Source organism: Chiloscyllium punctatum, chromosome 14 (assembly GCF_047496795.1).
Source record: "Chiloscyllium punctatum isolate Juve2018m chromosome 14, sChiPun1.3, whole genome shotgun sequence".
NCBI lineage: Eukaryota > Metazoa > Chordata > Chondrichthyes > Orectolobiformes > Hemiscylliidae > Chiloscyllium > Chiloscyllium punctatum.
Genome location: NC_092752.1, coordinates 3,638,275 through 3,653,857, shown reverse-complemented (window position 1 = coordinate 3,653,857; position 15,583 = coordinate 3,638,275). Strand labels below are relative to the sequence as shown.

The 15,583-nt window shown below is 43.5% G+C and overlaps 1 protein-coding gene across 3 annotated transcripts in view; it reads right to left on the bottom strand.

Moving 5' to 3' along the window:
• rchy1 (ring finger and CHY zinc finger domain containing 1) overlaps positions 1-15,583 on the bottom strand; it is a 45,847-nt gene that overhangs the window by 11,608 nt on the left and 18,656 nt on the right. For 2 of the 3 annotated variants that reach the window (XM_072583765.1, XM_072583767.1), the window contains 2 exons: positions 9,331-9,412; positions 5,141-5,185 (listed from right to left, as the gene is read on the bottom strand). In XM_072583765.1, the coding sequence (XP_072439866.1) occupies positions 5,141-5,185; positions 9,331-9,412 (127 nt within the window). The remainder of the gene's footprint in view (positions 1-5,140; positions 5,186-9,330; positions 9,413-15,583) is intronic. The other variant, XM_072583766.1, reaches the window with a different exon arrangement.

The following is a 15,583-nucleotide window of genomic DNA, read 5'->3' as shown; positions in this document are numbered from 1 at the left end:
AATGACTTGCGTTTATATAGCATCTTTAACATAATAAAGTAGTGGTAGTCCAAAATGCTTCACAGGAACACTACATGACAACAAAAATATAGCAGCAAAATAGAACACCGAAACACAAAAGGGAATATAAGTCAAAAACGAAAATCCTGGTCAAAGAAGTAAGTTTAAGAAGTGACTTAAAGGAGGAGAATAAAGTGGAGAGACCGAATGGTGTAGGGAGAGAATTCCAAACCTTGGGACTGAGGCAACCAAGGGCACAGCTCCCAATGGTGAACAATTAAAATTGGGGATGTACAAGAGGTCAGAATTAGAAGAGTTTAAGTATCTCAGGGGGTTAAAAACCAAAAGAAGTGTGGATGTTGGATTTCAGAACAAAATAGAAATTGCTGGAAAGACTTAGCAGATCTGGCAGCATCTTGAGAGAGAAAGCAGTGTTAATGTGTCAGGTTTGGGCTCTATCTCCACCTATCTTTCATTCCTCACCCCTTCCCTAATCTATTTACTACATAAACACCAAATGTTTCCCTTGATACTATCAGTTCTGAGGAAGGGTCACTGACCCGAAATGTTAACTCTGGTTTTTACAGATGTTGCTAGACCTGCTAAGCTTTTCCAGCAATTTCTGTTTTTTGTATCTCAGAGTTGGGGATTGGAGGAGGTTTCACAGCAACGCATTGAGGGATTTGAAAACAAAGACAAGAAGTTTAAATCAAGACATTGCTTGACTGAGAGTCATAGTCAGTGAACTCAGAAGTGTTAGAGAATCAGTACTGAAAACACCAAGGGCTGGAGATCACAGCATGTCAGACAGCATCCATAGAGAGACAGCAAGCTAATGTTTCAAGTCTAGATGCCTCTTCGCCAGAGCGGAAGTGACCTGGTGAGAGTGAAAACGAGGCAGTGCTGCATCATTAAGGGTCCACTAGAGTTACAGATCCAGTCACAAATCTGGCCAGCTGTGTAGTGAATGCAATTAGGTCAGCCAGACTTCATAGCATGAGTTCCCTGATTGGGGTTATTAATCTGGTCTAATCGGGGGCCCTGGCTAACAGATAAGAACACAGAGTCAGCACTGCCCTTTGTCACTGGGCACTCTGGTGTTTCCTTTCTTCCTAATGGTGGAAAATGAATAAAGATTTACATACTTGTTGCTCTTCACTGTGTCCTACACCTGTACACATGTGGCATGGGTGCTGGGGAAGAATAAGCACTACCACATTTAAAAATTAAAGGAAAAAAAAAGAGAAAAAAATAAATAGGAGTGTCAGAACCAAAGTGTCACCATTGCCCTTTGTCCAGAGGGGCACTGCTTGTCATTGGCCACGCTGGTGCTTCCTTTCCTCCTGGTGGTGGAATATAAATAAAGATGTACACACGAGTTATTCCTCACTGTGTCTCACACCTACACACACACACACCATGGGTGCTGGGGAATGAATAAGCACCATCGCTGATAGGTAGTAGTGTGCGGGTTTATAAAAGAAAAAAAAGATTAGAATCTCCTCAGTAAAAATGATAACCAGGAGAACAGAATCTCCTCAGTTCAACTGACTGACAAAAAAAAAAGTGTTGCTGGGCAGCTGGGTGCGACCCAATCCCAGGGATAATGGCAGGTGGGGAGTTTGACAACAGGGTATGCTTCTGTAGTGTAGTGGTCATCATGTTCGCCTCCCACGCAGAACCTCTTGGTTCAAAACCATGTTGGAACTGGAACTGAAACTGAGGAGCTGTCCTACAGGCGACCCAATGACATTACTTGGTGGCTCCATTGGCGCAACTGATCAATGCCAGGTACTTAACGACACATAAAATGCCACGGTTGTAAGTTCAATCCTCATCTAAAGTTGCATTGGCAGGATCCTGGGCTGGACGCTACCGCGGGAGTGAGCAGAGCAGCAGTAGACATCCAGTTCATGACCACTGCCATTCACACCTTAAAATGGTGGTGCTCGGACCCGACGCAGTGCACCAGCTGGAGGACGCTCAGGTGTGCGGTGGGATCCCGTCCACGCTCACCCCAGCCCAGACGAAATTTCACATTGGCCCCAAGGTCCCGTACATCCCACAGGAGCCTGTGCCCCACAACCTGAGCTGCCTCCGAAATTTTAGTTTTGTCCCCTTTAGGGCCCTGTACAGACAGCTGCTGCACACCGTCCAACTCTTCTCCCTCATTCACCACCCAGACACGCCTTGGCATGCCCACTTACCACCAGTGCTCGCGAAACAGGAGTCCTCGCTCTTTCCCTTGGGGATCTGGGGTGGAGGGTGTTGTACGCAGCGGGTGCCCTGCAACCACAGGGGCATGGGCTCCCAGCCCAACTGCTTGTTCTGTGGTGCTGTGGAGTCTGTAGATCAGGTATATATTGGGTGTGGGCGCTTGCATGCCTCTGTTTTTTGGTTCGGAGATGCCGGTGTTGGACTGGTGTGTACAAAGTTAAAAATCACACAACACCAGGTTATAGTCCAACAGGTTTAATTGGAAACACACTAGTTTTCGGAGCGACGCTCCTTCATCAGGTGATTGTGGAGGGCTCGATCGTAACACAGACTTTATAGCAAAAATTTGCAGTGTGATGTAACTGAAATTATACATTGAAAAATTGATTGTCTGTTAAGCCTTTCATCTGTTAGAATACAGTGATAGTTTCACTTCTTTCATGTGTAAATCACAAAACCTTTTTTAAAGTTGCATTCTCGGGTTAGCTGTTAACAATGGCGATAGCTAGACAATATGTTGAAGGTGTTAGCCCCCTGTATTCTCTGTCTATGACCTGATGTTTAGATTGATTCCAATCTAAAAAGTGAGATAACAGAGTTTTACATAAATTCATGCAGTTTTTGAGCTCAGAGTTCTACATGAATGTTTGTGGTTTTTGAGCAAAGTGCAATGTAACTCTGCAAGTACAAAAAAATTCACCACACAAAATATGTGTGCGCTTGTGGGTCTTTGTCTGTCTGGGGTGGGGGTTGAGAGTGTGAGAAAGTGTGTGTGCGCGTGTGCGCGCGCGCAGTGAGTGCAGAGTGTCTTAAGTCTGTGAGGGGGTGCATGTGTGGGAGAATGTGTGTCTATAAGGGTGTGTGTGGGTGTCTGTGTGCGCGTCTGTGTACCTGTGTCCATGTGTATGTGAGAGTGTGTGTGTGTAGGAATAACTGTGTGTGTGTGTCTATGTGTCTATGTGTGTGTGTCTATGTGTGTGTGTCTATGTGTGTGTGTCTATGTGTGTGTGTGTGTGTGTGTGTGTGTGTGTGTGTGTGGGGGTGGGGGGGGTGCAATGGTGATCACCTGTAATGTGACATGAACCCAAGGTCCTGGTTGAGGCCCTCCCTATCGGTACCGAACTTAGCTATCAGCCTCTGCTCGGCCACTTTCCTCTGCTGCCTGTCCCGAAGTCCACCTTGGAGGATGGTCACCCGAAGGTCCGAGGCTGAAGCACCTCACCAAGACCTTCCCCACACCTCCACTACTTGCCTTTAAACAACCGCCAAACCTCAAACAGATCATTGTTCGTAGCAAACTGCCCGGCTCTCAGGACAACTCCATACAACCCTGTCACGGTGGACACTGCAAGACGTGTCAGATTGTGGACATGGATACCACTATTACACATGGGAACACCTCCCACCTTGTACATGGCAGGTACCCATGTGACTCAGCCAACGTTGTCTATCTTATACGTTGCAGGCAAGGATGCCCGGAGGCATGGTACATTGGGGAAACCGAGCAAAGGCTACGGCAAAGGATGAATGGGCACCGCACAACAATCAACAGACAGGTGGGTTCCCTCCCAGTTGGGGAACACTTCAGTGGTCCAGGACATTCAGCCTCAGCACCATTGTCTAGCTATCACCATTGTTAACAGCTAACCCGAGAACGCAACTTTAAAACAAAAGGGTTTTGTGATTTACACATGAAAGAAGTGAAACTATCACTGTATTCGAACAGATGAAAGGCTTAACAGACAATCAATTCTTCGCTGTATAATTTCAGTTACATCACACTGCAAATTTTTGCTATAAATTCTGTGTTACGATCAAGCCCTCCACAATCACCTGATGAAGGAGCGTCGCTCCGAAAGCTAGTGTGCTTCCAATTAAACCTGTTGGACTATAACCTGGTGTTGTGTGATTTTTAACTCTGTTTTTTGGTTGCTCTTCAAGCCCACCCTCCTGATCTTCGGGCACCTGGTACAGAGGTGGGAGGGCAGGTTTGAAGACCTCCTCGTGGGTCTGCTCCTGGGCCTGGCCAAACTGGCCATAAACAGGTCCAGGCAGCGGGCCGCAGAGGGGGTCATTATGGCCGATTGCCTGCCCCTCTTCCGCGGTTATGATCGAAACTGGGTGTCTCTGGAGAAGGAACATGCAGTGTCTACCGACACCCTCGAGATGTTCAGGGAGAGGCGGGCAATGCAGAGAGTGGAGTGTTTTATTTCCCACTCCAAGTCTATTTTGATTTAATCCCTACCCTCCCCTTCACGTTTTTGATCATGCAGCATTGCCCTTTGTTGAGAAGAGCACAGCTCGTCACTGACCACTCTAGTGTTTGCTTTCTTCCTGATGGTGGAATATAAATAAAGGTTTACACACTTGTTTTTCACTGTGTCTCACACCTGCACACACACACCATGGGTGCTGGGGAAAAAAATATGCACTACCGCAGTTAGGCAGTAGTTTTGAGGGGGGTGGGGGGCAGAAGAGAGAGAGAGAGAGAGAGAGAGAGAGAGAGAAAAAATGAAAAACAAAGGACAAGTGTCAGAGGTTCTGTTCTCTCAGAGCTGGCTCAGTGGTAAAGGGTGATTTGGTGACTGGATCCTGGCCTCTGGCCAGTTTATTTCAAGCTGCTCTGTAATTAGTGCAACAGATACATATTTAATTTGAGAAGCCAGCAGGTTTTCTCAGAATCTATTAAAAACATATAATACCATTAAAAAAGTTCATTAAACAGAAGTTTACAAACTGCCCAATCCAGCAAATGTAAAATGGATAATATGTACATGTTGGATATGCAGTTCAGTTAGTTTGTTGTAATCATATTGTAGGACAATCCTAGAATAAGGTAAATAGGAAAATGTACACCCACTCCAGAAACAAACTGAAGACCAATTTCATATTCAACAACTACTTTTGGTGAGTTTGACCTTACCTCCATGCACACTGGACAGTTCTGCCGGGAAACATTTTCAACACACTGCACAGAAAAGAAACTTACTGTCAATATTCAAATACCACTAACCATAAGTCCTTTTCTACACAACCTATGTCAAATACCAGAACATATCAGCATAAATATATTGGCGTCACTGCAAGCATTACTGAAACAGGTATCAAAAAACATTCTCATTGACAAATGCCAAAACATGACAAACATATGTGAAAACTGTCTGGCATTTCTTGGGTGCAAGGGAAACTCAGAGCAATTTACAGGATGACAACATTGAACTGATGGTGGAAAAGCATGGAAGCAGATTAAACTTCCAAGACACAATTCAATATATACTTGAAGGGAAACATTTACCAGGCTCCAGGAAGGAGCAAGAGCATAGAATTAATAGAACATAGAACATAGAACAATACAGCACAGAACAGGCCCTTCGGCCCACGATGTTGTGCCGAACATTTGCCCTAGCTTAAGCACCTATCCATGTACCTATCCAATTGCCGCTTAAAGGTCACTAATGATTCTGACTCTGCCACTCCCACGGGCAGCGCATTCCATGCCCCTACCACTCTCTGGGTAAAGAACCTACCCCTGACATGCCCCCTATACCTTCCACCCTTCACCTTAAATTTATGTCCCCTTGTAATACTCTGTTGTACCCGGGGAAAAAGTCTCTGTCTACTCTATCTATTCCCCTGATCATCTTATAAACCTCTATCAAGTCACCCCTCATCCTTCACCGTTCCAATGAGAAAAGGCCTAGCACTCTCAACCTATCCTCGTACGACCTATTCTCCATTCCAGGCAACATCCTGGTAAATCTCCTCTGCACCCTCTCCAAAGCTTCCACATCTTTCCTAAAGTGAGGCGATCAGAACCGCACATAGTACTCCAAATGTGGCCTTACCAAGTTCCTGTACAGCTGCAACATCACCGCACGACTCTTGAATTCAATCCCTCTGCTAATGAACGCTAATACTCCATAGGCCTTCTTACAAGCTCTATCCACCTGAGTGGCAACTTTCAAAGATCTATGAACATAGACCCCAAGATCCCTCTGCTCCTCCACCTTACTAAGAACCCTACCGTTAACCTTGTATTCCGCATTCTTATTTGTCCTTCCAAAATGGACAACCTCACACTTGACAGGGTTGAACTCCATCTGCCACTCCTCAGCCCAGCTCTGCATCATATCTAAGTCTCTTTGCAGCCGACAACAGCCCTCCTCACTATCCACAACTCCACCAATCTTCATATCATCTGCAAATTTACTGACTCACCCTTCGACTCCCTCTTCCAAGTCATTAATAAAAATTACAAACAGCAGAGGACCCAGAACTGATCCCTGCAGAACTCCACTTGTAACTGGCTGAATATTTACCATCTACCACCACTCTCTGACTTCGACCGGTTAGCCAGTTTTCTATCCAACTGGCCAAATTTCCCACTATCCCATGTCTCCTGACTTTCCGCATAAGCCTACCATGGGGAACCTTATCAAATGCCTTACTAAAATCCATGTACACTACATCCACTGCTCTACCCTCATCCACATGCTTGGTCACCTCCTCGAAGAATTCAATAAGACTTGTAAGGCAAGACCTACCCCTCACAAATCCGTGCTGGCTGTCCCTAAACAAGCAGTGTCTTTCCAGATACTCATAAATCCTATCCCTCAGTACCCTTTCCATTACTTTGCCTACCACCGAAGTAAGACTAACTGGCCTGTAATTCCCGGGGTTATCCCTATCCCCTTTTTTGAACAGGGGCACAACATTTACCACTCTCCAGTCCCCTGGTACCACCCCAGGTAATAGGGCAGCTCTATCAAAGAACTAGTACAGGCACAACCAGCTCTTTTCATCCACGATGAAAACTAATATAAGTTTTTTTAAATTTGATTTCACTGCTAGCTTTTTGTTGTGAGGGTGAACCCTTTCCTAACTTAAGGATGCTTTCAAGTTTCATTTATGCTTTAACAACACTGATGACAGAGAAGTGGTATTTGAGCCAGTCTGATGCATTTTGAGTTTTATCTTAAAGTCAACTTGTATCTGATCACAGACTAATCTTATTTCAACATCTAATCTACTAGCCAAAGTAACAATAGGTGTATGGGGTAGCTGGTTTGTCAAAGAATGCAGTCACATGTTGTCAGCAAAAATCCAACAGGAGGCACAGAGCTAAAGCTGCATCAAATCAGCACATCACTTCCTGCAGAATCTACAAGTCATCAGTGTCTTACAGACTCTCTCTCTCTCTCTCTCTCTCTCTCTGGTCAAACATGGGGAGTAATGTGCTTCAAAGTGATAAGCTCCATCATAACCACCTCAGAGAACAACAACTGGCACAGTTACTCTTTCAGTATCAATGTACAATAGGCACACTATCAATCTTCATCTACATGTCAGCTTGGCTCAGTGACTTTGCCCAAATCAACAAGTTATATTTAAACAAGTCTCCAATACAACAAGTTGAACCCTCAGGAAATATGATATTGTCCTATATATAAGTAGTAGAAGAGTTCATGTAAATAATTTATAACCTTTTGCTATATATATAAATTATACACACACACACATTTATGAAATAGTGTTTAAATTCTGAATGAAGAAAGTGGACATTTTATTCAAAGGTTTAATTAACTTTTCAAAATAACAGCTGGTCGAAAGATAATATTTAATTCATATTTAGTCAAGGCGGACCAGTGGAGTTTGCACATTGCATCACATCCAACACTAATCAAATGTACTCATTATACAAGCAGTAGATCTTCTTAATATTTATTTGATTTATCCATGAATTAAGAAAGGTTTGGAGCATGATTCAGGTGAGATTGCCAGTTTGTTTTTAAATGTAGAAAAGTACAGCCCCAAATACTGTAGTGTGTAAATGAGGGCAGGTACTACCTAGTGGTTTCCAGACTTAACAGCATAGAAACTGGGCACACAAGTTGCTCCCGTAACAGCACAACCCTCCATTCAGTTTGCCCTTCACATACTCATCTAACTTCCTTTTAAATATTCTTTTTTATTTGGCAGCTATTTATGTCAACCTGACAGTTGTTTTCAATCAAATTACATTTTTTTTAATAATAATTTTTCTATCCACTGTTGGCTTTTGACATTTGTACCTCTGCTGCCACCTGTGGGCAGGAATATGTACAGTCTGAATCACAAGGACTGCTCAGCCATCAAGATGCTTAGCAAATGAACTGCAGAAACAGGATGATATATTCATTCTTTTTCTCTCCACTCATCCTCAACAAAGTTCCCATAATAAAACAAGAATTACTTCTCCTGGAATACGCTGCAAGGTGAGGTGATAGAAACAGAGGGATGCAGACCACTTGTAGGGAGGTGGGATTAATTTAGAATTGTATCATGGCTAGCACAGACATGGCTGGCCGAAAGGCCTGCTCCTGTGCAGCACTGTTCTACGTAAAATGCAGTGACTGGGTGATAGCTATATCATACAATGTAAGCACAAAAATAATCCAGTCATTTATACCAGGCAAAATTGATAGAGAATTTAGCCAATCATCTTAATCTGGATAGGACTTGTGCTAAATTGTGAATCTGGTAAAGTTAGTTCAGGTTTAATTAACCTGCACAACACATGCAGAGAAATAATTTACAAGAATTAGTTGTGTGAAGACCCGCAATGCAAATTTGATGAATATGATTAACAGCTTTTCTGTTATTTCACATATAAACCAAATAAAAGTCAAGACCCAGGTTATTCAAAAATCAGTTTAGCCAAAATTAAAAGCTGGAATCACTCAGATCCAGCAGAATGTGTGGGGACTGAAGAGAAGGATCAATCGAGCGGAATTAATAGGACAGCTCTACCAAAGAGTCAGCACAGGCACAACTGACTCCTACTGTGCAGTGACAAAACCACTGTGCTGGCAGCATTTTCTTCGAAAGGGATCAAGTGAACCCATTTCTGTCACATAGTCAAGTTAGTTAAGGATGCTTTCATATTGCATTTATGCTGTAACCACATTGATGCAAGGGAAGGAAAGTGGCATTTGAACCACAGCCTTTCAGGTTGTATCTGAAGCATTTTAAGTTTTATCTTAAAGTCAATTTGTGTCTGATCACATACAAGGTAATAGATAGGTGCTGCCCGCTGAAGCCCTGACACCTCAGTAAACAACAAGAGTGATTTACCTTGTGGTTCCCACGGAGATGAGTAGCTAGACACAGGTTACATTTCACGCAATGGAAAAAGTCATCTTTAGGCCCAATTCTGCTTGGAAGATATTTTAAAAATGTTACAAAACAGCATAATTACATTAATGCAGTGCCACTGGTAACCATGTTCCCCACCATCCCCACTGCCACATGTTTGAGCAATTATTTGATCATTTTTCTTGTTACCAGAGATGGAAATGTTCTGAGAGATGAGAATAACTGTCCCTTAAATGCTCTGAACAGACGTTCTCAAGGGCAATTAGGAATAAGCAACAAATGCTTATCTTGTCAGTGACGTTCACATTTCATGAAATAATGTTTTAAAAATCAGCTTGATGTTATTTTCCCCAACTTAGAAGAATTGAGGAAAATGAAAATCCAGTTGAGCTTGGAACGTGCTGCAGATTTTAAGAACCTTCTATAATCCATTTAGACAGCAATGTGGTCAGCTCTGACAAGCGCAGACCACAAACTGCAAACCGTACATACCATTAAAGAAAGATATGATCATCCCTTGTTAGCAAAGAACAACAATCTGAAACAATTTTGTTTTCTAGCTCATTAGAATTCCTTCATTTGTAATTTTGGAAAATCATCACCTGAATAACAATTTTGCCAAGTAATATTATTTACTGAACTGTTCTCATCCTTAAACTATTGTAGCTGCCGTGTGAAGTGCTCACGGCTGGTCCCGGCCTAGCCTCTCATGGCAGTGTCTTGGTTCGGTGTGCAAGTGGATCTTGTCCTGGCATGTTTCTGAGGCACCAGGGTTGTTGGAGAGATGGCAGTTCCAGCAGCAGTGATGGTATCAAGAACAGGCAGCCAAGGTCTCCCAGAGAGTGAGATAAGCAGAGGACTCAAAGACTGGTCCTAAGTTTATGCTACAAAAGACTTTAAGGTAACTACAGAGGAACCTCAACTATCCAAACGGGCACTATTTCGTTCGGATAATTGATTATTCGGTTAATTGCTTCTATGCCTGTTCTGGGGCTTGGAGTTTCCTCTTTCCTCGCTCTGCCTGCCTTGCTCCCTCTCTCTGTCTCAGGGCTTGTCTCTGAGCAGACACACACTTGTGTGAAAGGCAAGTGCAGCATTACTGAAGCCTCCCGCACCCCCATCAGTTCAATGGGATTGACACAGCGAGCACTTGCTAAGTCCACTCCCTGTTCAGGAGACGACGCAGTAGCACACTGCATACAAGCCCCCGCCCCACTTCTGCACCCCCAACTCCGTTCAAACCCACACCCTGTCCACCCCCTCCCCCCCAGGCTGGGCATCAACATCAAGACTGCTACTGCATTTGGGCGGGGGGTGGGGGGTTTGAGTCTCAAAGTGGCGCACACAAACATTTTACTGCAACTTTTTGACAAGTTCCACCTTTGCCCTATACAGGACAACATTGGAGAGATTATCTTGCAAAGGGGGAGGGGTTGGGGTACACCCCTGTGTAGAATTCCGAAGAGAGAGGGAGAGAGGGCGGGCGGTCAGTCATTTGGAGATGGTGCCTGGGGTCCCAGCCAGGACTGTTCTCGGCAGCATTTCAGTAAGCCAAGATTGTTTTTAATCATTGTAAACAAGACGTGATCAGTGATGGGTACACCTCTTTGATGTAATGTTTCTATCAGGACCCTGAGATCTTCTTCAGATAATACAAAATTCGGGTAATTGATATTCGGATAATTGAGGTTCCTCTGTGTTACATTATTTCTTTATTTTTCTACTAGCCTATGAAGTAATGCTTAAGTTTTTAACTCTCATTTCTTTTACAACCTTACACCTAAGTTTTTTTTGTACCTTGATACCCAAGATGGTACCATTTCACTGTGCTCCTGTACTTGGTATATGTGATAATAAAACCTAAATCTAAAGTGTAGTAAAGGGCTAAAATTGGAGCACAAACAATATTATAAAACTGGCCCTGAAATTATATAAAATTCAAAGTATATTCATATCTCTTGCTTCATTGCAATATTCACAACACAGTGCCACAAATAAATCTTTAAAACGTTTACTGTTGTTGGCAGCCCCTTGGGTTGAGATGACAACTGTGAGGCTAGAAGAGTCTTCAGATGACTCATGAACCCAATTTTGGATCCACAAATTTTTCTGCAATGAGGCACGTTATTACGTGGGGAAATGGAATGTGTAGTCTTCTGTCTCCTTCCTCTGTTGCCAACACTCCACCTCACAGACAAGTCACTGAGTCTTGTGGTTTGCACCTTGATGGATCAACAAGTTCCAAACTGAGCAGTTGGTAGCTTCCTCCTCCCAGCAAGTGATATCACTACAAAGGGCTGACGAGGTAGAGTCATTAAATATATTCAAGGTTGAGGCAGACAGAATTTTAATTGTAAGGAAATCTAAGATGTTGGGGGAAAAGGCAGGAAAACAAATTTGAGATCAAGCTGATCTGATAATCCTCACTGAGTGGTAGAAGGGACTTGATGGGCCAAATTACTTACTTCTTTTCCTAGAACAAAGAACAGCTCAGCACAGGAACAGACTCTTCAGCCCATGACGTCTACGGTCTACGCCAACCTTTAATTTTAATGGTATGAGTAAAGAACTTTCAAAACTTGACTGGAGTAGACTGTTCACACATAAGGGGACGACAGGCAATTGAGAGGCCTTCAGAAGTATGATAACGCTTATAGGCTTCTGTAAAGCCTTTGATAAGGTTCCACATGGTAGGCTGTTGGAGAAAATGCAGAGGCATGGAATTAAGGGTGATTTAGCAGTTTGGATTAGAAACTGGCTTTCTGTAAGAAGGCAGCGAGTGGTGGTTGATGGAAAATATTTAGCCTGGAGTCTGGTTACTAGTGGTGTGCCACAAGGATCTGTTTTGGGATCACTGCTGTTTGTCATTTTTATAAATGACTTAGACACAGGCATAGGTGGATGGGTTAGTAAGTTTGCAGATGACACTAAAATCGGTGGAGTAGTTGACAGTTTGGAAGAATGTTACAGGTTGCAGGGGGACTTGGATAAACTGCAGAATTGGGCTGAGAGGTGGCAAATGGAGTTCAATGCAGCAAAATATGAGGTGATGCACTTTGGGAAGAATAACAGGAAGGCAGAGTACTGGGTCAATGGAAAGGTTCTTGGCAGTGTGGATGTGCAGAGGGATCTCGGAGTCCATGTACATAGATCCCTGAAGTTGCCACCCAGGTGGATAGTGCTGTTAAGAAAGCATACGGTTTGTTAGGTTTCATTCGTAAAGGGATTGAGTTCTGGAGCTGCAATATCATGCTGCAGCTATACAAAACGCTGGTGCGGCCACACTTGGAATATTGTGTACAGTTCTGGTTGCCCCATTACAGGAAGGATGTGGAAGCATTGGAAAAGGTGCACAGGAGATTTACAAGGATGTTGCCTGGTCTGGAGGCAAGGTCTTATGAGGAAAGGCTGAGAGACGTGGGTCTGTTCTCATTGTAAAAGAAGAAGGCTAAGATGGGATTTGATAGAGACATACAAGATGATCAGAGGATTAGATAGGGTAGACAGTGAAAGACTTTTTCCTAGGCTGATGACGTCAGCTTATACGAGGGAGCATAACTACAAATTGAGGGGTGATAGATTTAAGACAGATAGCAGAGGCAGGTTCTTTATGCAGAGGGTGGTAAGGGCGTAGAATGCCCTACCTGCCAATGCAGTCAACTCAGCCACATGAGGGAGATTTAAACAATCCTTGGACAAGCACATGATGATGATGGGATAGTGTAGGGGGACGAGCTGAGATTAGTTCACAGGTCGGCACAACATCGAGGGCCGCAGGGCCTGTTCTGTGCTGTATTGTTCTATGTGAAGTTATTTGGGTGGAAATGAGAAATAAGAAAGGGATGATCACCTTATCGGGATTGTATTATTGACGTCCCAATAGTCAGAGAGAAATTGAGAAACAAACTTGTAAGGAGATCTCAGCTATCTGTAAAAATAATAGAGTGGTTATGGTAGGGGATTTTAACTTTCCAAACGTAGACTGGGACTGCCATAGTGTTAAGGGTTTAGATGGAGAGGAATTTGTTAAGTGTGTACAAGAAAATTTTCAGATTCAGTATGTGAATGTACCTACTAGAGAAGACGCAAAACTTGACCTACTCTTGGGAAATAAGGCAGGGCAGGTGACTGAGGTGTCAGTGGGGGAGCACTTTGGGGCCAGCGACTAATTCCATTAGATTTAAAATAGTGATGGAAAAGGATAGACCAGATCTAAAAGTTGAAGTTCTAAATTGGAGAAAAGCCAATTTTGATGGTATTAGGCAGGAACTTTCAAAAGCTGATTGGGGCAGATGTTCGCAGGTAAAGGGACGGCTGGAAAATGGGAAGCCTTTAGGAATGAGATAACAGGAATCTAGAGAAAGTATATTCCTGTTAGGGAGAAAGGAAAGGTTAGTAGGTATAGGGAATGCTGGATGACTAAAGAAATTGAGGGTTTGGTTAAGAAAAAGAAGGAAGCATATGTCAGGTATAGACAGGATAGATTGAGTGAATCCTTAGAAGAATATAAAGGAAGTAGGAGTATACTTAAGAGGGAAATCAGGAGGGCAAAAAGGGGACTTGAGATAGCTTTAGCAAATAGAGTTAAGGAGAATCCAAAGGGTTTTTACAAATATATTAAGGACAAAAGAGTAACTAGGGAGAGAATAGGGCTCCTCAAAGATCAGCAAGGCAGTCTTTGTGTGGAGCCGCAGAAAATGGGGAGATACTAAACAGGTATTTTGCATCAGTATTTACAATGGAAAAGGTTATGGGAAGATATAGAATGTAGGGAAATAGATGGCGACACCTTGCAATATGTCCAAATTACAGAGGAGGAAGTGCTGGATGTCTTGAAACGCCTAAAGGTGGATAAATCCCCAGGACCTGATCAGGTGTACCCTAGAACTCTGTGGGAAGCTAGAGAAGTGATTGCTAATATTTCTATCATCAATAGTCACAGGTGAGGTGCCGGAAGACTGAAGGTTGGCAAACGTGGTGCACTTTTTAAGAAAGGTGGTAAGGACAAGCCAGAGAACTACTGACCAGTGAGCCTGACCTCGGTGGTGGGCAAGTTATTAGAGAGAATCCTGAGGGACAGGATGTGCATGTATTGGGAAAGACAAGGACTGATTAGGGATAATCAACATGGCTTTGTGCGTGGGAAATCATGTCTCACAAACTTGATTGAGATTTTTGAAGAAGTAACAAAGAGGATTGATGAGGGCAGAGTGGTAGATATGATCCACATGAACTTCAGTAAGGTGTTCGACAAGGTTCCCCATGGGAGACTAATTAGCAAGGTTAGATCTCACGGAATACAGGGAGAACTAGCCATTTGGATACAGAACTGGCTCAAAGGTAGAAGACAGAGGGTGGTGGTGGAGGGCTGTTTTTCAGACTGGAGGACTGTGTCCAGTGGAGTGCCACAAGGATCGGTGCTGGGTCCACTATTTTTTGTCATTTACATGATTTGGATGAGAGCTTAAGAAGTATAGTTAGTAAGTTTGCAGATGACATCAAAATTTGAGGTGTAGTGGACAGTGAAGAAGGTTACCTCAGATTACAACAGGATCTTGACCAGATGGGCCAATGGGCTGAGAAGCTGCAGATTGAGTTTAATTCAGATAAATGCGATGTGCTGCATTTTGGGAAAGCAAATCTTTGCAGGACTTGTACACTTAATGAAAGATCCTAGGGAGTGTTGCTGAACAAAGAGACCTTGGGGTGCAGGTTCATAGCTCCTTGAAAGTGGAGTCGCAGGTAGATAGGATAGTGAAGGCAGCGTTTGGTATGCTTTCCTTTATTGGTCAGAGTGTTGAGTACAGGAGTTGGGAGGTCATGTTGCGGCTGTACAGGACATTAGTTAGGCCACTGTTGGAATATTGCATACAATTCTGGTCTCCTTCCTCTCGGAAAGATGCTGTGAAACTTGAAAGGGTTCAGAAAAGATTTACAAGAATGTTGCCAGGGTTGGAGGATTTGAGCTATAGGGAGAGGCTGAACAGGCTGGGGCTGTTTTCCCTGGAGCGTTGGAGGCTGAGGGGTCACCTCAGAGAGGTTTACAAAATTATGAGGGGCATGGATAGAATAAACAGACAAAGTCTTTTGCCAGGGTCGGGGAGTCCAGAACTAGAGGGCATAGGTTTAGTGTGAGAGGGAAAAGATATAAAAGAGACCTAAGGGGCAACTTTTTCACACAGAGGGTGGTACGTGTATGGAATGAGCTGCCAGAGGATGTGGTGGAGGCTGG